This window comes from Polyodon spathula, chromosome 12 (genome assembly GCF_017654505.1).
Source record: "Polyodon spathula isolate WHYD16114869_AA chromosome 12, ASM1765450v1, whole genome shotgun sequence".
Taxonomy (NCBI): Eukaryota; Metazoa; Chordata; class Actinopteri; order Acipenseriformes; family Polyodontidae; genus Polyodon; species Polyodon spathula.
The window spans coordinates 4,914,430-4,939,438 of NC_054545.1; the positions used below are offsets into that span (position 1 = coordinate 4,914,430).

General features: G+C 44.2%; 2 protein-coding genes across 3 annotated transcripts in view; both read left to right on the forward strand.

Moving 5' to 3' along the window:
• On the forward strand, positions 1-7,041 carry LOC121324140 (cell growth regulator with RING finger domain protein 1-like). Its single transcript, XM_041265657.1, is given in 7 exon segments — positions 1-339; positions 1,413-1,549; positions 1,909-2,086; positions 2,377-2,524; positions 2,837-2,944; positions 3,291-3,317; positions 3,319-7,041. Coding segments are annotated over 7 exon segments (1,011 nt in total). The 5' UTR covers positions 1-235; the 3' UTR covers positions 3,628-7,041.
• The window catches only part of LOC121324139 (protein Smaug homolog 1-like), a 22,235-nt gene continuing 4,139 nt past the window's right edge, over positions 6,914-25,009 (forward strand). The window contains exons 1-9 of one of the 2 annotated variants that reach the window (XM_041265654.1): positions 6,915-7,041; positions 8,171-8,704; positions 19,699-20,199; positions 21,777-22,055; positions 22,471-22,580; positions 22,867-22,953; positions 23,426-23,657; positions 23,942-24,027; positions 24,328-24,446. In XM_041265654.1, the coding sequence (XP_041121588.1) occupies positions 8,512-8,704; positions 19,699-20,199; positions 21,777-22,055; positions 22,471-22,580; positions 22,867-22,953; positions 23,426-23,657; positions 23,942-24,027; positions 24,328-24,446 (1,607 nt within the window). In that variant the 5' untranslated portion in view covers positions 6,915-7,041; positions 8,171-8,511. Of the gene's footprint in view, positions 7,042-8,170; positions 8,705-19,698; positions 20,200-21,776; positions 22,056-22,470; positions 22,581-22,866; positions 22,954-23,425; positions 23,658-23,941; positions 24,028-24,327; positions 24,447-25,009 lie in introns of both variants that reach the window. The other variant, XM_041265655.1, reaches the window with a different exon arrangement.

Below are 25,009 nucleotides of genomic sequence, written 5' to 3' on the forward strand. Positions count from 1 at the left end.
ATCGGTACCGTAAAGCTTACCCATGATTTTACAGCACATCAGCTAACCCCAATTACATCTCTAAATTCCTAAGAATGTCCCTGCCTTAGCCTCTGAACAGGTTCCTCCACTCACGACTCTTGCATTACCGTTGTTAGCTTGCGTGTTTTGACCTAGCTGTGCCGCCATAGTGGCTGTGCGCCACTGGGAAGGATGTTGTTGTTGGTATTGTGGTGAATGGGGGACCAGTGTTGACATGGTTGCTGTATTTTTAGTCATGTTGTACGAATACTCCCCGTTGTTTTACATCGCGGTTGTGTCTCTCTGCTTCTTCATCACCGCCACGATGGTCCTCGGCTGGTAAGTGTTATTACTGCTACTCAATAAACATTTTATATTTTTTATAAAGGGGGATGTGGCACAGTCCTGCTGCTGCTAGTGTTAGCAACTCGGGCAGCATTACATGACGAGAATAGACAGAGTCGTGGATTTCTGGCTTTCTATCGTCTGTGTCTTTTTTCTTTCTTTTTCAGAATTCATACGTGGTGTTCAGTAAATGATCCAAAGGGATGTTGATGAACTAGAACCGCCTTTTTTCTAGAATAAAGACACGAAATTAATTGTATTTACCTGACACAGTCTGGATACGTTACACAATAAAATAATAATGCAGGCCGGTAAAGTTTGTGCATATTCATCAGACATGCTGCCCGGTTTCATGAAGTGCATAAACAAGGTCCGAACGAGATTTCTCCGTTGAATAGTCTGTTTTAGAAGTAATTCAGAGCTCAAAGTACCCCGTGGTAACGATCTCTCTCCCTAGTTACCAAGACACATCCTAACTCAAAAACAGTTCCGATGGTGCGTAACGGTGCGTAAGGTCTTCCAGTTAAACAGAAGCCACAGTAGCATTAGCTGTGCAGTACCAGGCATTTTTGCTGTATTCATTCTAACAACTGATAACATTAATAAAATAATCTGAACAGTGCAAGTACTGTAACCTGGCCAAACAACAAAAATACATTCCAGCATTCCAATAATATATTTTTAACAAATATATAATTTGTTACCAATAAGGATGTGACTGCAATATCTTACACGAACGCAACGCGATACACTAATAAATATAATGTGAAGCTTTATATTGTACCAGTGCTATTGAAATAGTGTCTCATTCGGGATAACAAAGTATAAGAATCAGGTGTTTAATTCATGTAATGCATGTTATTTTTTTACGTTAATTTGTAACCACACATAGGTATTACACTCCCCAGTTTAGTCACAGAAGCATCTTGCACAGGACAGGAAAGCAATGCAGATTTAAAATTAGGACTTGGTCAGATCTGTTCGTACCTGAAGTCTTCATATTCAAGATAATGAACCGTAGTGGGTTACAGAACACAAAATGCCAAAGCAGCACTTTTTTTTTCCAGGTTTGGTTTTGACGTACCTGTAATTTTACGAAGTTCTGACGACGCTGAGTTGATTCTGAAAATTCCCGAGAAGAGAATGGTGCAGGTGAAAAACCCCTTTGCCTTGGAGATAGTGAGTGGAGCCTCGTCTGTTACAGGTAAGAGCACTGCCAGCCAGACCGGCTCTCTGTGTCGCACACCTCAGGGTTACAGGCTCAACACTGGGCTCGTAACAAGGATATTTCCCTACTTGTTTAGTCCCTCACCAGACAAACTAGAGGCACTCCTGAACAGAACATCAGAAATGTTCTGAAAAGGAAGGTGTTCCTTATTTCCATTATTCCCCTATTTGATAATAACTTGGTACATTGTATACCACCATATTTTCACTAATACTACATGTAATATTGTAAATAATAACGTAGCAGTTTACACAGTTAAGGCTTTTTTTTTACAGCTTTAATTTGGTAGTTTAGGTAGGTTTGCTTGTGTGATATCATCTTTTCTGTCTCATCAGGAGGGGTCCGACTGAGACCACGCTGTCTGGAGAGCTGTGTCCTCACTTGCTACTGGGGCTGTACCGTCCAGGGCCTGCAGGAGGCGCTGCAGAGTCACCAGCATGGTGTACGCATCAGCACGCCCCAGAAGTTCGAGGAGGCCCTGCACTCAGACTATCAGCACCACCAGACATTCCTGTATCCTGCAGCCTGAGCAAGGAGTAAGCAGGGGGATTAGACAGCAACAGCTGGAGGAAAACATGCATCACTAAAGTTGTGAGAAAATGCTGATTTTAAGTCCGCTTACTTTTATGAATTGGGTTAGTACATTCAAGCAGGGACCACAGTCCACACACACTTTTTTATTGTAAGTATTTTTGTAAGTCTACTTACAAATATCCTAAAGAAGCTACAAATTTGATACCAGTTGTTATGTAATGAAACTGCTGTGTGTTTGTGGAGCTCTTCTTCCTTAATTTTAAGACCAGCGTTGAACAGGGGGACCCCTCAGAGAGACTGAGCCACCTGCCTGCGGATTCTGGGATCAGAGATTTTGGTTTTCTGCCCCGGGCACGCTACCCCCTGGTGGTGTTGTTGACCTTAGCAGAGCCTGACGTGAGAGAGCTTTATGAAATAGTAAGTGATCTTGGAGCTCTGTTCATATTCTGCGCTGCCAGCAATTTTAATTGTATTACTGAGAAACCGTTGACAGTGGATTGTACAAACTAGGGATAGCGGAATAAGGAGGGAACACTGTACTGCATGTTTAAAACTGGCTTTGGAAGCCTCTAAAAAATATAGCAAGTTTAAACTGAACTGATTCCTAAATGGCCATTTCCAGAATGTAGACTGCGGTACTTACCTTGACCTCAGTCTCGGCTAAGACATATTGTTAGGCTATTTTTCTTTTTTTTAATCGTATTGATATCCCACTCTTTTGATTGCTAGGTTGCCAACGTGACTGTGATCCACATTACTGATGATAAATACAGGCTGACATCTAGGATATTATACCAGTACCTGTTGACGGCACAAGGGCATGTGTTAGACCTTAAGGTATTCTCTCTTGTCTCTCTTTGTCGATCTGTCCCCTTGTAAGATTCATTTCATGGCAATATGCACGTAACCAAAAAATGAATCCAGTAGATGCACGTACAGAGAGTAGTCATGCTTGTAAAATGTGTATAAAATTAACAGTAGATCGGATTGTACCATCATGCAATTCGAGAGGATTGAAGAAAAAGGAGACAATGCAAAGCAGCTCTCTTGTTCACCATATGTAGAGCATGACAGGCGTGATCAGTGTGTAAGGGTTCAAGTTTGGAATGAGGACCATCAAGTGCTGGATTATTATTTATTTACCCAACAGCAGACTCTAAATTGTTTGTTTGTTCCCTTCCAGCAACTCTTCATGTCTGCAGATGACCAGAGCTGGAGGGGGGGTTCTGAGCCCCCAGAGGAAGAGCAGCAGCAGCGAAAGGAGGAGGAGGAGGGAGAGGGAGGAGGAGCCCGACTTGCAGGAGTCAGGCAGTGGGGAGTCTGTCTGGGACTGTGTGGTGTGTCAGAACGCTCCGGTGAACCGTGTGCTGCTGCCCTGTCGACACACCTGCTTGTGTGACGGCTGTGTGGAAAGGTTCCGACAGTGCCCCATGTGCCGTGCCTTTGTCTTAGAGTCCTTCGCCCTCTCTCACCACATCACAACTGACAAGCAAGAGCTGGGGGGCCTGACGGGAGAATGAAGACAACCCCTCACTCCTCCAACTCCAGGAATTAAGAGTGGAACATGGGCGGCCTCTTTTTATCAACAAGAGTTAAATGTATATGGTAAGAAACACAATGAAGGTTTTTTTTTTAGAGATGAAAAAAAAAAACCTGTCTAGCTTCTCTTTAAAAATCGGAAATGAACTGGCTCTTCTCAACTTATGAAGGACTTTCGGTGTTGGGAAGGCAAGGGATGCCCTTTTGAAGGTAGATCTAATTCTTGAGATTTTTTACAGACCTCCAGCCCACAAAGAGGAAATTCTACACATTGCGTCCCCGCATCACTAGGCTAGATACACTATTACTAATACTTCTTAGTTACCTTTGTAGAGCGGTGTAAAACCAAGGCACTGGCTACCTGTTTGCAGCCTGCATGGTGATGCAGCATCTTGCCTGTTGATAAAAAGAGGCAGTTCCTTTTTTTTTTTTAATGTGCTTGAGTTGTGTTACTTGGTCACACCTGAGTTGAACAAGTGCTGTGTGAGCTGCCACAGGCTCAAAGTATAAGTAAAGGCTGGTTTGGGATCGTTTCAGACAGAAGCAGCTCTGCCTCCACGTTCATGTATCCTCGGAAGAGAAGTGTTGGATCATATTTAAATACATTATTACTGGTATAGTGTTTGATATAAAGCACTGTGTTGCAGTATTATCAGAAAAAAAACTGAACACACCATTTCTGTAATTCCTACAGTACTTTAGATTTAATGTATTTGTTTTTATGTTGTATTCACTTTTCTTGACCAGTATTTAAAAAAAAAATACTAAATTGTCCATTTAGTCTTGTCGACTTTTTATACATTAAAGATCCCCTGATCGGTTCAGCAATGTGGAGACAGTGATAGCTGCTACAGAGTTCATCTCACTTACCCCCTTGTTAATGTTCCACGTGCAGGGCAGCTCAGTGAGCTAGTCTGTTGCTTTTGTTTTTCTGGCCAGGCCATATTGTTTAAATGATGGCTCCTCAGGGTCACACGAGGGTCCTGCTGAAGTGTAAAGTTTGTCACTGTGGGAGCCTGTTCATTTACTTCCTGTGAGTTACTGTCTCTGCAGTGCTTGGTCCTTGCATTGTGACTTGAATGTCATATTGACAGGCAAGTTTGGAACCAAAGTTTTTTTTTTTTTGTTTCGGTCTTTATAAAATAATGTATTTAAACAATTTAATTTCCTAGTTTTAAAGCCTGTTTGAGTGATGTTTTATGTGCACAGGAAGGCAGTGAAGATTCTAATAATTCTAAAAACCCAGACTGATCGTTGACCCCTGCTTTTTTTTTTTTAATGTGTCTGTTTTATTATTATGATTGTTTTATTTGTATTTGTAATTGTTTGTAGATGATTATGCTTTATTTTTTGCACGTTTGTTTAAATCATAAGTGTTTTATTCTGTACAATATAGAAAACCAACTATCATGAAGTCAGAGTTTTATAAAATAAATGTGTACATGTGTATGCCAGTGGTTCTGGTTGAGAAGTATTAAGTGCAACATTAATCTGAAGCTCAAACAAGTGCAAAGCAGCACAGCACTGAGAATTGTGCACATTCAGGGCAGAGATTGTTCACACTGTGCTGTGTTTGCATGTGTGTTCCACTAGATGGCGAAGGTGAACAACACAGACTCAGCAGTGTTCTGACAAGCTGTTAAGCATGCTTCTCAAACTGCTGTTTTGTGGGTTGATCCGATGCACTGTTTGGCAAGCACTGTCATACAGTCTTTTTAAATATGTTTGCATTGTGCAGTTGCTGTATATTCTCTGTTCAGGGTACACGGGGATGAGCCACATGATAAGTGCAGCAGGAGATACTTGATAGTCACTGCTGTCTGTTTGCTGGCACATGCTGATCAGTGTACCCTGCTGGTCAATGACATTTGTAGTGTCACAAGCCATTTTACCTACATTCAGGTTTTGAGCTTTGCTTTCCGGTAACAAAACATGTAATTGCCAAGGTGTGTAACTGCTGACTCGGTATCAGATAAAGCATCTCCTTGTGTAGATATTACCTGATCGATTTCCTGTAAACATGTATCTGGCCAGTAGCATCTCACATGTACACATAGTGAGAGAAAGAAAAAAACATTTGATATAAAAGAAGTATAAATATGTGTTCTAGAAAAAATTCCTGTGGTATAAGGATGTTGACTATAGAGAAAGAGACTGATGTGAAAAAAAAACAAAGCCATGCAACTTTATACATGCAGCACCATTGCCCATTCAAGTACTGACCACCCTGCTTAGCCAATCCACACTCGCAGTAGCACCAGTCCACTCTTCCGTTCTCTCACTGCCTCCTGTGCTAGTCAGCACTGAGAGATGTAAGGGCTCATTGTGAGCCAGACAAGGCAGGCCCTGTGAGACAATAGCCAGCTAATTCATCCCAGCTCTGCTCCACACCAGAGGTCACAGAGAAAATCATCAAGATACAGACAAGAAGAAAGAAAAAGCGAAAATGACTTTTTTTTATGTTATTTGTCAATTGTAGAACAATAGCTATTGTTGTTTCATCTACTGTATATGGTCCAAAGTAAACCCATGGGTGACATGAGCACACGTGGCTTTGGGGTCGGAAGGGTACAGATCTGATGTGGCAAGCAATTTAAAGTGTTGCTGATTAGCTTGGGTTGTGTTTTTATTTTCCTGTATGGAAAGGCAAACGAGTAACAAGTACTGTAGTTGTGTCAAACGGGAACACGGATGCCCTTTACTGGTCGGAATGTGGTACTGTAACTCCAGGGACATGTGTTTACACAAAATAAAAATCGAAAAAAAAAAAAACTTTGGAAAAATGTTTCAGTGAAATGCTGGACATATTAAAACGAATAATAGAATCATCGTTCACCCATATGTGCTTAACTTATTGTGTTTAAATAAGAACTATTTAAAGTGAAACAATGATAATAATCAACCAACGATCTAATTATTTTTTTTAAATATACTCCTATCTCGAAAGCGGGATTCTGGGTTGGGTGCAGACACTACATCGCGGAGTGGGGGCTCCGTGCCGTTGCTGGTTAAGTTTAGCCGTCTCTCTCACACACACAAGCTGTTGTTTTGTACACTTTGCTATGGAAACTGTTTTTTTTTTTTCGCCAGCTAACTCGCTAATCCCGGTCAGTCCTCTTCACAGGACAGGCAATGTGATCTGTCCCTAACTCCGTTCTCTATTTTTGTGCTTCCTAGTGCTGCCAAGCCCCTGACGTAATGCTCCGTGTTAATTATTAGCATGTGTGAAGCAACGCTGAAGCTCTCTCTTCTGGTAAAACAAGAGTACTGAGGGGAGGAAAGTTAGTTAGTCAAGATGGCATGGCGCACAGACACGGAGTGAAGGGGCACCGCTCCCCAAATCTGTGCTCCCTGAATACTGATCAGCGCCGGCCACGATGAAGCTTTGCCGCCAGGTGAGTAACAACATTAAACAGAAACTGTTTTAGTATTGCTAGTACCGTACAGTCTGAAATAAACACTGTCAGTGTTGTGTGTTTACTTTTTTTTTGTTCTCTAGTTTCAGTGAGTTACAGATTTGACATTATAGGCAGTGTCATAGTGTAATAATAATAATAGTACTAATTTGTAAGCATCAGTGCATACCGTAAACCTCCACTAATCGTAGTGAATACAGACGCAGAGAAAGCGAGGTAGTGGAGAGCCAGACTCCTTAGCAGCCGTGGAGGCTTTTGCGGTCTTGACTGCGATCTACGTTGAAAGAGGGAGAAAAAGAGACTTGTTTATAAATGAAAAGGTCTCCAAAGCGAGCTTGCGATGAAGAGACGATGCTTTGAAAGCTTAACGTTAATATAACTGCCGAACGGGATAAGCCGAGTAGGTTACGGGTACGACTAGATGGGTTGTGCAGCGCAGGGCGGCCCCCCTAACATTCTGATTAAGGGAGGTCATACTGAAGAAAATCCCACAAAAAATATTGCGCGGGCTGCTCCCGAAGGCTGGATTTGTGGTGTGGGTGGGTGGAGTGTATTTATTTGCCTCGGTAGAGTATGCCACAGGCTCACATATGAAGTTTTTTTTTTTTTTTTTTGGGGGGGGGGGGGGGTCATTGTCGCCTCCATCCGTAGTACCCCGTCATGGCATGTCTGCTGCTCCTGCCCGGCGCTGGTCCGGTGTACAGTTAAGTGCCTATTTTTCGCAATGCACGCTTTCTTTTTATAACTCGTCTATTTTTTTTCCTCCCACGTTAATGAAAGTCTGCACCACTGAGTCATCTTTAGCTGGCTGAAACAACAGGGGCAATGCCGCATTCTCTTTGCACGTCTGTGATGTGAAGAATGAATGTGTTGAGAGGAGCGAGCTCAATCACAATCGGCGTTTGCACTGTGTGTGTAGCGTAGAGTATACCTACATTGACAACGTGTGCGTGTGAATGGATTAAGCTTCCAATTTCAATCAAAGATACAGGTTCTATCTAACTATCTATTTATCATATTGCTCGAGCTTTTCTTTTCATATTTCTTAGGAAGAGTTAAAATCAGCCAGGATATCCACATCACATGAGTTTTTTTTTTTCCTTTTTAGAAATAAGCTGTGCCCTGGGAATGTGGGGGGAAAAACGCAGGTCCGACACCTCATGAAAATGGAACTGTAAGAAAAAAAACTTCAAGTTGAGCTTCTGAACTGCCAAACAAAGGTGGAGAAAAGAAAGAAAAGCAAAACAAACACCACCCTCCCTCTTAAAACTTCTAATGAAGAACAAAATCAAGAAAAATAAAAGAAAACGCTATTCAACTTCAAAATAAAATACATACAATATTTACATAACTCCTTAAAAAAAGAAAAAAAATCTGCAAAGGAATTGTAAAGAAGCGGCGGGAAGATTTGAAACAATAACCGTTCATTCTTTTTTTTTCTGGTTCACGATGTTTCGCGACCAGGTGAGAGTGCTGGCCGGTTGGTTTAAGGGCTGGAATGAGTGCGAGCAGACGGTGGCGCTGCTGTCGCTGCTGAAGCAAGTGAGCAGGACGCAGGCGCGCTTCCTGCAGCTCTGTCTCGAGCACTCTCTTGCGGACTGCACCGAGCTGCAGGTGCTGGAGTTAGAAGCGAACAACCCCGGTGAGTATATCAATAATAATAATAATAATAATGAGAATAATAGTACTGTATTAAGGTGTCTTCATGCAATACCAGTACAAGTCTGGTGGTTACGTCACGCTGTTATGAACCACTGGGTCCCCGAGTGGCTCACCTGGTAGAAGCACAGCCGCGTGGTGCCCAGAGTGAGGCACACAGCGCAGGTCCTGGCTGTGTGAAGTAGGCCTGTCTTCGCTGGGGATTCCGAAGGGAGCGTTGCATTGGCTCTGGGGCTCCTGTTGGCTAGGGAGGTAAAACCAACAGGGACTGTTTCTCCTCATCGCGCTGCAGCGAACCCTGCTGGCCAGGAGCACAGTGAGCTGGGTGGAAAAGGAAGCTGGCTCGGTCGTAGGATCAGAGGACCACCATTAAACCTTCGGGTCTCCAGAGCCGTGTAGGGAATCGCAGCGTTGAGGGGGATAAGCATTCCAAATCGGGGGGTGGGGGGGGGTGGGAGCATATTTGGACACATTGAAATCACAGGACTGTTAATGAATACCAGACTGCGCAACAATGAAAGCTCACTGCACTGGCCAAAGTGCCCATCAGGACAGCCTCCCGGGTGCGCCTGGAACAGCAGCGATTGCACAAAACCACCACATATTCAGTGTTGGATTAGTTTGCGTTATGACGTTGCAATACTCTACAGCCTTTGTCTTTTTTTGGAGTCACCAGCCACAGCCTCACGTAGACCCATCAGTAGTTGCCTGTAGTTGGCCTTTGGTTTTCCAGTGCCAGAAACTGTGGAAGGATACGTAAAATGAATTAGTATTAGCTCTGTTAGCTACACAATGTCATTCCCTTATTATTTACACACTGCAAATGTTGGTTCATTCTTTTGCCCTAATCCCAGACCAAACCCCAACTTTAACTTTTAATTGTTAACCGTTATTTCTGTAAAAAACATTAAAACTCTTCCTCAAACCTCGACCTTAACTTAATAGTTATGCTATTACTGGGGGGAAAAAACAAGATAATTCAGACTAGTTCATAGTGGAGTATTTCATGAGAGAGGAATTGTTTCAGATTGCAACTTCAGTTAAGCTGTTGGAAGCACATTTGCTGTACCTCCCAATGCATTCCAGCCCTTTGCATCCATAGTTTGACACCCGGAGTCCCCTTTATCCAGTTGTGGTAGCTTACAATAGAATAGTTTAACCTTTCAGATTTCACAGCTGATGCGATTGCGACCCATAATGTATGTACTGTTAACACAGACTATCCTACAGATGTACATAAAGCACTTTATTTAATGTACATTGAAAAAAAAAAAAAAGCTTTAATATCTTGATACGCCTATTTGCATTTTACAATCTGACCTGCAAAGAAATCTTAAGAAAACGCAGAGTTAAAGGTTTATAATGTAGCATTATTGTTTTCAGGACATTGTGGCATGTTTGCGGTCCTTCTTGTAGTTCAGTAGAATGTACTGTCTGTACTGTGTATTGTAGATTCCCATTGAACCGTGTGTGTTGTGCAGTAGATCAGAACTTTTATCCTGTCGCAGTACAGCGGGTCTGTGTCTGTATGCACGGCTTCCTAACCAGATCAGTGGCTTTCAGTTGCAGAACCCCGAAGGAAACCTTGCTTCAGTTGATAATATGCATCTTGATTTTGGTTTCCATGCATTTATAATTCCAGCTGTTCATACAAGCCGCTGGCGATGTGAGGGGGTGCAGCTGGGAGTTCTGGAGAGGTAGTCTACTGTACTCATGAATGACTGACTTTATTCTGCAGGTTTTTCTATCTGATGATCAAGTCTGCTGTTGTTGTTGTTGTTGTTTGTTTTCTGGCAACATGGCTTTTCCAGGTAACAACAAGCAGCCGTTTAGACTAGGAAATCAGAGTTTCCACACCGCCTTTCCGGATCCTGTGTAGTGCATTTGTTTAAATTACAAAAGCGAGTCAGCTGTTTAACATTTCAATCAGGACCATTATCTCTTCATCTCCCTTCCAAAACCTCATGAGATACAGGCTCCTGTACTGTATGTCTCTTTCATAACAGTCCCGAGTGAAGGGGTCATAATATATATTTGCATACAAGACACAACCTCAAGTGTGGACAGACACAGGGAAATGTGAACAGACGCGCAGGGTTAAGGGTGTAGATCGGTCTCCTGTGGTTCTGGCCCATACCTGGTAACGTCTCTTGTGCTTTTGTCATGTCTGGAAATTGCAATGTGTGTTGGGGACAGTAATACTGTAATGAAAACCGTTCATGTCCCTTTAATTGGCATGGTCCCTAACTATACATGCATAGGAATCCTACATGCAGAGCAGAGTGTATTTGGACGTGCAGGAGAGCTCATAACTTTCAATAACGTTTCCATTTGTACTATTATTTTTATTATTCCCTTCGTAGTGGTTTTCAGAAGTATCAGGATCCATGGATTTCTGGGGGTTCTTTATGTCCGTACAGACTTACCATTTTTACGTAGATCAAGAAACCTGTTTCTTTAGTTCAGTGCATCCTATTAAGGTTGTACCTGAATAAAGACACGCTTTACTCCTCTCTCTCTCTCTCTCTCTCTCTCTCTCTCTCTCTCTCTCTCTCTCTCTCTCTCTCTCTCTCTCTCTCTCACACACATACACGTACAAGAACGAATAACTACCGTTATGTGGGATTTTCATTCACTTCTATAAAGTGTATATTTGAGATTTAAAGTTCCACATGGTAATAAATGGCTGCAATTTCAAAATCTGGCACCTAAACTAAACATTTCAGAACTAGAAGTTTTCTTGAACACCAGCTTTAAGGACCCTTTAGGTCTGACAGGTTAATTAAAAAAACAAAAAAACAAACAGCTTTAGTACTGTGCACACACATAGGTTTCTCACCATATACCACACTTACATATATCAGTTGATCCACACAGACACCAAAACAGCAATTCTATTTTCCTTCTCCCTTCACTCAGCTGTTTTTAAGACTTCAGATATTACTCGCCATTCTATAAAGAAAGAGAACTTGTCTCTTTCGTGTGTCAAAATATTTTATTTCATCCACACATGAGCAAACAGTTTATTTCTGACCCATGACTCTGTTGAAGAGGCAGACACAGAGCCTGAGGAATGGGAACAGAATTATGGCCAACAGTCTGTGAGTGTGTAAAAAAAGAGGTGCTGTGTATCGCCCTGTTCTCCTGTTTGCCTTCATGAACAAAAAACTGTTGAGTATGTACTCGATTTGCATTCTTAAAAAAAAAAAAAAAAAAAAAAAAAAAACATATTTTAGAAGTCCGGAACAGGGTGTCTTTATATCATTATAACCACTTACTGAAAAGTTAATCAGACACAGTTTGGCACTCTTTGAGTGCAGAATGGGTTTCTTACTGAGAAGCATGAGGCTGTTGAAACACTGCAGAGCTGTGGGCTCAGAGGAGGTCAGACTTGCGGAGCAGCTTGCTTGGAAAGGGGGCAGAGAGTTGTGGTTATGACAGCCCCTGGGCAGTATACTCTGGTTATAAGGGCTGGGAGAGGCTCAGTGTTTACCGAGGGAGAGAACAGAGTCCCCACTCCCCCCAACTGCCTTGTATTTCAGCATAGAGCTCACAGCCTGACAGCTGGCCTGCCTCATTCACACTTCTGCAAGCCTTCCTTCCAGCTCAGGACTGCACGCGCACTACAAAAAAATACCCTGATATCTTCTAAACTGCAGTATCTTTCCAAGCCCGCTGTGCATTCTGTTAGAAAGTAGTTGTTTGTATTTTTTTTGTAGTGGGAATCAGTCCTGCTAACAGAGGATATAGTCACAGTAGAAGAACTATGAACCAGTGCACACACAAGCTGTAATCTGTAGACTACATTAGAAGTTAGAAAATGCAACCTTGAAAGGTCAGTAGGAGGCTAGGAGTGTGTGATAAAAGCTTGAAGAATGGTGTTATCGAGCAGTGCATAAGGGTCCATGTTTTGAACGGGGTACCACAAATAAAGTTTGAACACACCACCTAGACCTACACCTGTATGAATGATAATGAGTTGAAATGTCTTTCAGTCCCACAATGTGTCCTGCGTTACAGAGTCTCTGTTGCACACAGAGGAGCCTGTGGGTGTGGCTCTCCTGGAATAGCTCAGCTGGGACGGGTGCAGCCCTTCCAGTACAACTCCATCATTATTCTCTTTTTTTTCTGAATGAACTGCGCTGGCTGTCATGTGGTTGAGTGTGGATTTTTCCACTCGCAGTCATGTCTCTGTGCAGGGTGTAGGGGAGGGTTTGACACGGATTCGCAGCTCCAACACTTTGTTGCAACTCTTTTTTTTTTTTTTTTGTTTTCGCTGGCTGCCGTCCAGGCTGTCATAGAATGGGAATGCCTTCCAGCAGATGTATTTTCCCCCTGGGAATTGACGACATCACTTTCCATTGCCTGATGTTCCCCACAGCAGCCATGGAGCTCCTTCGGGCTGGGGCTGCCTATCGCATGTACACTACTTGGTTGAGGGTGTAGTGTAGCTCACCTCAAAGTTACTCTCTCTTATTGATTTCCCATGAATGTGTTGCTATTGCATGGGATTTTAGCACTTTTTGTTTTTGTTTTTTTTTTCTTTATTATTGTTGTTATATTTCTTCTATTTCACTTATTTCACTTGTCACCTGAGCCAACAGATTCGTGCCCTGGACTCCAGAGGTGGGAAGGATTGAGAGTCAAGTGATTTAGCTGGGGTATTTTTTTGGGGTGGGGGGGGGGAGGGGGGGGGGGGGGGGGGGGGTTGGGGGGGGGGGGGGGGGTGGGGGGGGGGGGGCGGGGGGGGGGGGGGGGGGGGGGGGGGGGGGGGGGGGGGGGGGGGGGGGGGGGGTGGGGGGGTGGGGGTGGGGGGGGGGGGGTGGGGGGGGGGGGTGGGGGGGGAGGGGTGGGGGGGGGGGGGGGGGGGGGGGGGGGGGGGCGGGAGGGGGGGGGGGGGGAGTGGGGGGGGGTGGGGGGGGGGGGGGGGGGGGGTGGGGGGGGGGGGGTGGGGGGAAATCTTGGGGGGGGGGGGGGGGGGGTAGTTTTTTTTTTTAGCAGAGAGAGGGTTAAAGTGCTCTTCCAGATTGGGAAAAAAATAATTATTCTTTTTGCAAAAGGGAAGACAGTAAGTGAAACGGGCCCAGCCATTTCCTTAAATAGAGGTCTGGGGTTTCCAGGCAGGCTGACTGATACTTGCATTCCACACATACTAGCAGTAAGGGCTGTGATATTCTGAGCCATACTAATAGCTGTGGTCTCTTAAAGCCAACAGATAGACCTAAAAAAGCCTTTCAGCAATGTGTGCCGATGTTTACCTGTATTTGCTGCCTCCCGACGCTGGCTTGTGCGTGAGTGATGGAAAAATCAGAGACTGTTGAAGCAAGAAGACTTCATTGAAGTGAATCAGTTTCCAGGGCTTTATTCTCATGTTTACCAAAATTGTTTTTTTGAAACAAAGTATTTTGGAATCTGTTGTGATGTTAGTAGTGTGAGTGGGGCTATAAGCTCTCTCTCACCATGGTAAGAAGAGGCCGAGTGGCTCAGCTGCCAGCAGGTCCCTGTTCCCTATTGACTGAGAATAGTAGAGGGAGAGAGGCAGGATGGTTAAAAACAGAAACGAGAGAGAAAGAGTCTTTAACTTGCTGTGTTCGGTTTTGGTTACCAAAAATGATTACTTAAAATGGTGGTTTAAATCCTGAACTGTGTGTTTGTCTGTGTAGTGCGTTTCCCTCAGCCTGGAATCGGTACCCCCTTCTTCAGATCAGCGGCTCAGATCAGCAGTGGGGTAGCGGGGGCTGTGGAAGGAAGTGTTTGTTATCGTTGGGGCTGGGTGATCTCAAAGAGAAAGTATGTGTCTAACCAGTGCCGTTTGGGATGCTGTGCAGTAAGTCGGAAACTGTGCATTCTTCAGCCGGACTTGTGGTATGCCAGCACATTCCAAAGCTCTGAGCTGGAGCTGAGAGTCGGAGGGATGGCTGGGGGAGCTCCGTGCAGAATGGCTCCACAGTGCCCTGTTCTCCCCACTTTCCTCTGTGGTTTTACATCATAGATTCTCCCACTGTACAACAGTGCTGCTGTCCTGGGATATCTATGGTACAATATACGTCAATTCAAACGTAGATTTACAGTGTGTGTGTGTTGAATAGCATTTTTTTTAAATTCCATTAATTGTTTAGCTAGGGAAGCATAAATGTATGCAATACATGGAGTGAGAATGGATCAGTATTTATCAGGTCTATAACAAACATAATGTATGATTCAACTGAATTGAACGGAATCTCTTTGCATTTAGCCCTGCATATATACCTTGACCTTATTCCAACTATACACTCACCTGACAAGTCAAACCTGAGACTCCCAGGCTATTTCTAGTTTTTCTAGTTTCTTCATTTGCCCAATTAAATCGCAAGAAAAGCTCTGAATTGGGGGGAGGGGGGTTGACACCAAAGGCACAGACTGATCTAACAGCAGCAGGAGCTCATGAAGAGAGCAAGGGATACGAAGAGGCTGGTGAATTTCCAGGGAGCATTATGATTTGGAAGATGTGTTCTGTATGAAACATCGTGTAATTCACTCTTAGATTCGGGGGTTCATTACACCCCTGACCCTGCACACTCGGTCACTCCCATTCTGGTGCAGCCTGTGCACCTCTCCTCCTGCAGGGCTGTGCTTTCTGGTACTTCATTATAAACAAGCACTCATCTCCCCTGCTCTATTCCTGGGTCTGTGTGATGTGGAAAGGGTGTTTTTAGAACAGGAATCACGTGTCTGCTAAATGCAGAGTATCTACTCCCAGGCTTGTGTGTGGCAGTGTGTGGTGATTTCCAGTTTGCAGAATACCATTGAAACAAATCTCGTTAAACTTCATATTTTAAACAATCACTTTTTAATGCCAGCCAGGTGGCTCCGTGTCTGTAAGAGGGCACTTCAGTGCAGTTCAGTACAGTACAGTACCACTCTTTATACCCTTTTGGGTGCTGTCATAGTCACTAGTGATTCAGAACAGCCACCTAACCCAAATGTGTTTTGGTTAGCAGTGCATAGTGTCATCATGTGACTCTGCAGAGAGCACAGTAATCAATGCCAAGGTGAGCCATTATTAATATATCTGTACACTGAGCTCCTGCAGTTAATACTTGTTTATTTACAGTATACATTAATGTCATAATACAAGCCCTGTCCACACAGCTACTCCACCACCATTAATAAACTTGTGATCTATTAAACATTATGATCTAACCCTAACCCTACTGGTTCTACAAAAAACAAGTTAACTAGTTGTTGGTTTTTTTTGTTAGTTTTTTTTTTTTTTTTTTTTAAGAACCACCTCTAAATCAAAAGTCAAATTGTTTGATTTTTACATTGTTGTACAGATCCTGGGTAAGAGAAACAGCACCTGCTCCGAATGAAGGCGCACAGAGCGGAGCGCGTGCTTCATAAAGACTCCCTTAGCGATGCTGATTTGGGTCCGGGAAAGAGGCTGGTGAATGTGAAGTGCTGGTCACCTTTGCGAGTGTGGATTTCCACTCAGCCGCTCGGCCGTACAGCTGGATGTGTGTTTAGGAACAGGGTGACGCTTTGCAGGAATTGAAATGTAATCATGTGACATGCAATAGTCCCATGTTGCACTCCAGTGAAGTAATACTCAGCAGTTCAGAATTAAGTAGTTCCACACAGCCCTATTGCATCTGTTGGTAATATAAGCTGCTGCATGCCACTTATAAGAACATTTGAGAGAGATTATTGGTGCCATCACAGTAGTGCCCACATGTTGAGGTACATCGGCACATGCATGTTTAGCTCAGTCTTAATGCTCAACTATCCCTGGTTTTCATTGCCAAGGGGCTCCTTAGACAGGATTACCTGCAATAAGCATACTATAATAGGACTATGAAAAATAGAACCGTGTTAATTCAAGCTAAGGCTTCAATCTAGTGTAATGGTCTGTCTCGGCTCCAGCACCTCCAATTCTTCTACAGTTCATTGTGCATCAGTGAAGTGTGATCCTTTCTTTACATGATGCATTGTAAAGAGGTATGTATTGTTAGGATTGGGATGCAAGACCAAAAGCACAGCAGAGCTTGTTCAAACATACTCTCTGTAACTCGTTTCATTTTTGTCTTTTAAAATAGTCCACCGTTCAATGATCACTCTATCTTATTTTGCATCATAAGTAGCCGATCAGGACCAGCACATGTATCGCGGTGATACATATCACATTGTGACCTGCGTTTTGAAGTATGCATCGTTACATCCCTAATCATATATAATATAAGCCAGTTACATTGTTATTTTTTGTATTGGTTGCCGTCAGATTAAGCTGTCACAAGCATAAAAGGAATATGCAGGCTTGATTTTTTTATTTTTTTTGTCTGCGTTTGTTAAATAACTTAACAGTTAAAGATGCATGGAACACAGCTAGAGTATCCCAACTTCTTGTTGCACAATTGTGTTTTTTTCCACAGTGGCTAAGAGGGTCTGTAAATATCGCAGGGAGTTAGTGAACTGGCAGGTCCTGGGGAAAAAGAGAGCAATGTGGGTCTCTGTTACACTCGGCTAAGAGAGGTAAGGCAGGAAAAGAGAGAGTCTGCGGGACAGGAAGGGAGGGAGGGAGGGAGAGAGAGAGAGAAAGCAAGCACATTGTGTGTCCATGCAGAACTGTGCTGATCATTGGTGTACGGGAGAGAAGGAGAGAGAGAAAGCACATTGTGTCCCTGCCTCTCTGCTGCTTCCAGAAGCAGGAGGGGGAGGGAGGGTAGGCAGGCAGGATGGAGGCCAAGTCAAATTGATGGCTCTAATTTTAGGAGCAGGGTGTCATTGTAGGTCGTGAGGGCTTGATTACCGGCTAAATGCAGCAGAACCCGAGTCATGAGCAGAGGCTGATTAAGGAAATCACATGATTCGTTCCTAAAATGCTGAGGCTCTCTTAAGGTGACCACAGTATCCTTTTCTTTTACTCCTTTCAATTGTTTCTTTCTCAAACATGGATAACTCACAGTATGAAAATCCTGACGTCATCAGCGCTTGGTAAAATACCCCATTCCAGATTCCATTCATTAGATTCAAAACACTCTTGTTTAAAAACTAGCCTATCAGCGTGTCGAGCATTCCAAGCTAAGCAGTGCTTCATCCATAACTTTAAACACTCAACGATGAGATCTTTACCAATATCAGAAGAAAGTAACCCCCTGAAGACAGTGCTATTGAAACGGCTGCCTATTTTTGCAGTAGTATGAGCTTCAGCTTCCGTGACATTATCATTACATGAAATAGAAAACCTCTCAAGTGCAGATTGTGTTCTCTAAGTGTCACATAGTACCCGGCATGATCACTGTTCAAGCGGGTTGCGCCTCTTGTTCTTCCTGGCACTGTATGTCTTCTGGATTAATAATCCTGCGGGTTTTGTTCAGATTGTATTCAGGACAGTCACAGTGTTCCCTTTGCCTATTTGCCTGAATGTTCAGACTTGCCTCACAGTTCAATACTCTGCAGTTATTCCTCACTGAGCTGGAATATCTGCTGTTTATCCCAGACATGATGATGCGTGCGTAGCAGGAATATGACTGCTTCTAAAATGGCAAGAGGGGAGAGAGTAATCTCATTTCAACAAGAGTCCCAACCTGTTTAATGATGTCACTATACTAACAGCGCTTGAAACTCGGAGAACCATTCTGCCAGATTCACTTGACATCCAGTTCACTTTGGCAGGGGTGAGGTGTGCAATAACACTGTCCAGGGTAGGGGTACAATAACACACTCCGGGGCTTCAAATGGGGTCCAGCATCCATAGGCCTGGACCGTTTAACAGCACTTTACTTCACCTTGTGCCAAACAACACCCCAGGTGTGCAGATATTGAACCAGGTCTCAACACCCTCGTGTGTCTTCTTGCTTTCCCATTTCCCTGTTGATTTTGGGTGATGTAATTCAGGTGTGTTTTTTTTTTTTTTTTTTTTAAGCATAACAATCACAATACCAAAAAAAAAAAAGAAAAACTTGCAGCAGTTGAAATGTTTGTCCTGTTTTACTGTAAGTTGTACAGAAATTCACTCAGTAATCCCTGAAACTTGTTCAGACCCCCTAGCCCGTTACAGAGTCTCTATTTGTGTGAGTGCAGTGAAGACACAATGTGGTGCCATGACCTGCTGTTATCTATAACCCTTGCAGAGCCTTGTTGGAATGAGGGTTCCTGTCAAATAGGCGACTATAGTTATCTATAGACCTGCGCCCAGAGTCTGAACTTGCTGCTTTACTTAGCTTCTAACATTTTTAAAAAGAAATAAGATGATGACTCCTCCATTCCTTACCCTGTTCACCATGTGTGGAAGCATCTATATAAATAGTCTACACACTCTACTGTTTTTTAAAAGCACTACTAACGCAATGTCTTATTTGCAGCCAGTATTTTGAATTCTTTCTGAACCAGCTGCTGTTCAGCTTCTGTCTGCAGTTTGAAAGGATTGTGTGAGAGGTAGATATACAGAGTAAATCATGCAATATGTTCTTTTGTCACATACAAGCAGGTTCATTAGAACTGGTTCCTCCCTCCCCTCAATTATTACAGTTAGTCCCATCAAAACAGTGTCTTGTCAAGACATCCGTTTCTAAATAGTGATTGTGAGACCTCCGACACATGCTCTTTTTGAGTAGATGCAGGGTTATTATTGAGGACTGTCTGTAGCAGAGCGTGCCTTTGGAACAATGTATAATACAAACATAGCTTCCCCTCTGTGCTGTTAGCTATGGAGCATAACTTTCTGCTTTTTTATAGTTGACTTGCCGTACAAGTCATTTTCTACTATATGTCCCTGCTCTTTTTCCAAACCGTTAATTTGGTGTTTTAGTCTTGCACCTTTTAATGTTAACATTAAAAAAAAACAATGTTTAGAGTCAAAGAAAAAGCTCCACTTATGATAACCGCTATGCTGAATCCTGTGCAGATGTTTCTCACCTGTCCCCTGAATGGCATGTTTAACTGTGGCTCTCTCTCACTGCGTGCTGTCGCTGACCCTGTGCCTCTCCCTCCCTGTTGCAGTTCTGATCAGCCAGTGGCAGGGCAAACCCAAGGAGCGGGTCCTTTCTCTGTTGCTGACCCATCTTCCCCTGCTGCAGCCGGGCAACGTCGAAGCCAAGGGGGAGTACATGCAGCTGCTGCCCAAGATCCTGGCGCACTCCATCGAGCACGGGCGCCACCTGGAGGAGAGCCGGCAGCTGCTGTCATACGCACTGATACATCCGGCCACATCTCTGGAGGACCGGGCAGCACTGGCGCTGTGGCTGAACCACCTGGAGGAGCGTGCTGCCGCGCGGGCGGACTCTCTGGAGCGCGCCCAAACCCCTCACCATCTCTTCCCTCACCACCAGCGGCGCGGCTCAGACGACAGGCTGAACGGCTGGCAGAGCCCCCGGGACTCGGGCTTTGGCGGGAGCAGCTGGCATCAGCAGGGGTGCGAGAACGGGCACCTCTCCCTCTACCCCTCCACCTCCATGCCATCCACCATCAATGCCCTTGGCACTGCCAGCGGTACCAACACCAGTGAGTGAGGGTCTTCTGTTAAATGTGTGACACTCTACTGTTTACAAGGGTAATGGCATGCTAATCATGTAACATGTTGTACTGTTTACAGGGATGAAGCCATAAACAAAGCATTTATCACTTTTTATAGTTTGAGTTAGAGTTGAATTTATTGCAGTAGACTGATCTTACAAAAATCATATGCTGCAGTGGTAAAGTATAGTTTATAGTCCAGGAACCTGCTGTTACAAAGCCACAACACTACTGTAAAAGCTGATAAAAGTATTTGGTTTCCTTTCCCCTTTCCCTTCCTGTGATACAGGTAAGAGAACTTTACTTTGCCACTTGTTAGTTGTTTTAGGCAGCATGTCCTACAAGTTTAAATCCCAGATGATGTCCTATTACCTGTAACTCAGTGTTTGTAGCTTTAACTCAGGAGTTATTTAAAGTCTGAGTAAAAAGCTTTTGATAGAGGGCTGCCAAAAAGAACTGTTTTGTTCATAAATAAAGGCTGGTAAAACAGTGTTGTGGCTCTGTAAATAAACACTGGTTTCACCTGCACTTGGGAAAGGTAAGAACATGATTTTTTTAAGCCTTGGTTTTTACTCCTTTAAGAACGGCTGCACAATATGAACAGTATACAGTACAGAACAGAAGAGCCTGCCTCCTTCATTAGCCTTGATTTCCCCCTTCTTTTTCTTTATTTTGTATTTCCACCCTAACACCTAACATCTGGCTTTGCGTTTAGGACCTGGCACCAAACCAGCGCACTGGCACTTGCACTGGCACTGGCACTGCAATGAAACTGCACAGTTGGACTATATGTGGGAGCTTTCTGAGCTAAGGCTGTAAGAAAGTCGTTTTGGCTAATGCCTTCAACATCACATATGTTGCTAAGCACATAGTGGCTGCCACAGTTTCCTACCTGCTGACCTTTCTTCAAAACTGTACTTGTCACAATGCCGCTCAGAGCTAGAATTCGGGTCTACTTTTTGCAGTCTGTTTCCCAGCCGGCTGAGCCCCACATGTCCCTTCCCATGTATGGTGTCACTTGAGGAGAACAGTCTGTATTTACGAAAAATGGGTAATATTTAGGGTCTGGAGCTTGTAATGTTAGCTGGGACCTATTTTAGACTGGCTGTGAAAAACTATACATAGCACTAACCTAACTAAGCCATTCACTGCCTCCTATTGAAAAGAATGAAACAAACCTTAGCAGTGTGTCAGATTAAAATACCGTGGGGGGGGGGTGACCCGGATACATGGTTTAATTGCAGTATTCCAGGCATTTTTAATTGATCATTGCTTGGTTTTTAATGGCATCTGCAGACTAGGTTGGTTTTCACACAATCACACATTTGTAACAAAGACATGTTTTTTTTTTTTTTTAAGTGAACATGGACTGCTCAGAGTTGTCCTAAGACTTCTTATGAAGCTCTCCACTTGCCCATACCAGGTGTGTCTAATGAGCTAATCCAGCTCTTTTTAGTGAATGAGCACCTGTCACTGCCACAGCTGGAGTAGGGTTGCTAGAAAACACTTTGCAGTGCCGGTGGGCAGTCTCGCTGAGCGACGGCGCTTTTGTTTGTGTCTTGCAGTCGTGCCCGGTGGGCACAGCGGCCAACATAGCCCCCTCAAGCGTTCGGTGTCCCTCACCCCCCCGATGAGCGCGCCAGAGCGGCAGCCCCTCGGACACGGCTGGCTGTCCCAAGAGGACCTGCGCTCGCGAGTCCCCGTCCCCGACCATGCCCCCCTGTCCCCCCAGAGCAGTGTGGCGTCCTCGGGCAGCGGGGGCAGCGAGCACCTGGACGAGGGCCCGCACATGAGCGGCACGGCACACTGCACCACATTCCACGAGGAGGGCAGCGGCATGAGGGGTGAGCTCACTAGAGAGAAAAGACGTAGCACATAGTTCTTGCAGTTTTAATAAGAAGATATTTGTTGGTAGTTTAACTGGAGTAAATATGGCTTAAGAAAAATAGTTTTGACTGCAGCAGTTTTCCTGAAAGGAGTGTCTCTTAAGAGTAACGAATACAGTTCAGACTCTTGTTGGGCTCCGTTTTCGTAGTTGGATGAAATATTAGGACGTCACCACTACCAGCTTTCTATAAGTAAATCAGATTGCCCAATGTTCAGATACTGCTGCCTGTCCTGTTTTTTTCATCTTTTCCTGTCGCTTTCTTTTAAACGCTTGTCCTTGTAGGGAAGCAGGCTGTTGGGTTTTCTTCTCTTTTTACCTATGAATAACGTGTGTAGTCTTGTGCAGTAATGTGCGTGTGACTGTGCTTGCAGACGTGCCAGCCTGGCTGAAGAGCCTCCGTCTCCACAAGTACGCAGCTCTCTTCTCAACCATGACCTACGATGAGATGATGTCACTGACAGAGAGGCAGCTGGAATCGCAGGTGAGTTCCTTGGCATGTTGGAGGAGGCTCAAGGCACAACACTGTCTTCATCATCCTTACCATTGATCTCAGTGTTCAGCTATGCAAGGGTCCCTTTCCCCGCCCCTCCTTCCCTTGCCTTCCGTCCCCCTTCCTTTCCCCTCACTTCCACCGACTCCTCTCATGCAGAAAGTGACCGAAAGGAGCTGGACACAAAATTGACATCAGCAGCTTCCGTGCCGAGTGCTCGGTGCTCCACTCTGCACCCTTTCCCTTGTTGTTTCAGTGTCTGTAATTCTCTCTGCAGAATGTCACCAAAGGAGCGCGGCACAAGATCATCATCAGCATCCAGAAGCTGAAAGAGCGGCACATGGTGCTGCGGTCCCTGGAGAAGGTCAGTCAGTTGGTCAGTCGGCAGGCAGGGGCCATGTGTCGGAGCAGTGCACAATAAAGGGAGGCATTTTAAAGGGACACATTTAGGGAAAGGCTTTACAACAGGTGGCATTGTGAGATTGACTAAGGTTTGGAGCAAGGATGTTTGTGTGGAGAATGAATTTTTTGTAGTTTACTATAATATTCTGTAGGGCCACTGGTATATAATGTCTATTTAAAGAAGAAAACAAGTCATGAATGCTAGGGAAATACCATTGTTTAAAGTGGAATCAGTTTTCAAAGACTCAGATTTATGTGATGTATATAAAATAAACCTTTTGTAAGGTTTCAACACAAAGTCCGAGTGTGGGTAAAGACTGTTGAGAGGATCAGTCGTTTTCCTGTGGGTCTGAATAATCTGATAATATTAAACAATGCATTTCTTTCATGGGTTCTCCTCGTCACTGGCTCTCATGCTTTTTTGCCTGTGGCAGGACGTCCTGGAGGGGGGCGGTCTTCGCGCCCCTCTGCAGGAGCTGCACCAGATGATCCTGACGCCCATCAAGGCCTACAGCGGAGAGGATTTGGAACAGCGGCCCCTGTCAGGCTCCGAGGGGAAGGGCAGCGCCCTGTCATCACAGCTGGGAGGGGGTGAGGGGGAGTCGGGGGGCATGCTCATCTCAGAAGAGGATCTCCCTGCACAGTTCACACGAGTCATGGGAAAAGGTAATTACTTTATTTGTCTCTCCGTTTTGTTTTTTAATGATCATTTTAAACAGGTTTAACCAAGAATGCCTTGTAGGTGTTATTGACTGCTGTGTTGCATTGTAAAATCATAGCAAAGTGTAGTAAAGCAAAGTTAAAGCATAGAGGAAGCAAGGCAGATCACGTGTATATAGTTAAAGCATGCTATAGCACAGCATTACAATGACATGAGGAGTAGTGTGGTTATATGGCCAGATACCTGAGAGTGTGTGTCTGGGTTCACTCTGGTCTCTTTTCTCTTCCAGTCTGCACTCAGCTCCTCGTCTCCAGAGCCGATGAAGAGAACATCAGCTCCTACCTGCAGCTCATAGACAGGTGTCTAATCCACGAGGTAATCACACTCCCATCACAGACCCAGGGCCTTTCCACTAATACTTACAGAGAGAAGCTTTCGTTATTGCAGTCAAAACCTGTCCTAGAAGACCACCCTGGGTTCTGGATGAAATTGCCTTCCTAAAGCAGGTGGGCTTCTAGAACAGGTCTGAATTAAACACTTAAAAACAAGCAAAGAAAGCTGCTGAAAATGTAGCACGCATTTCTAAAACGAATCGAACGAATGGTCTTGATGAAGCACACACTCTGATCCCTCTCTCGCTCTCTCTCTCGCTCTCTCATTCTCTCTCCCTGACAGGCCTTCACAGAGACGCAGAAGAAGCGCCTGTTGTCATGGAAACAGCAGGTGCAGAAGCTTTTCAGGTCGTTGCCACGGAAATCCCTCTTGGACATAGCAGGGTATCGACAGCAGAGGAGGTATCATTAACATTAGAGGAGGCGCTCTAACCACCCTCCACATAGCTTCTGTAATGATAAAATCACAGTTTGTTACTATAAAGCCAGCGCCTGTGTTGAAGTTTGCATTGTATTGTATGGAGCAGAAGTAAGGAGAATCTTCCTTGTGAAATGGATTGCTGTCAATACCTGGTGGAGCCCTGAGTGAAGGTTTCTGAGCAGAGTGCGCAATAGCACCTCAGAACATGCTGCCCAGCCCAGGTGAGAACGATCACAACCACACTGGCTAATCTGTGCCTCCTTCCAGATCCGTTGTGTTTTTCCACTGGCTGGAAGTGTGGCTATTTCTCTTAATGTTCACAGATACACTTTGGGTTCATTACAAAACATGACACTGCACCATAGTTTCAAAGCATTTACTCCAGTCTTTAACTCCTGTTTTTTGAAATAGGTGAAAACACCTGTTCATTTTATAAAACTAGAACACTCCAAGTGTTTTCTTTCTCATTTTGTAACATTAACATCATTTTTTTCCTTAAAATAGGAGTTAATTAAAGGATAGAGGAAACCCTTTGAAAACATAT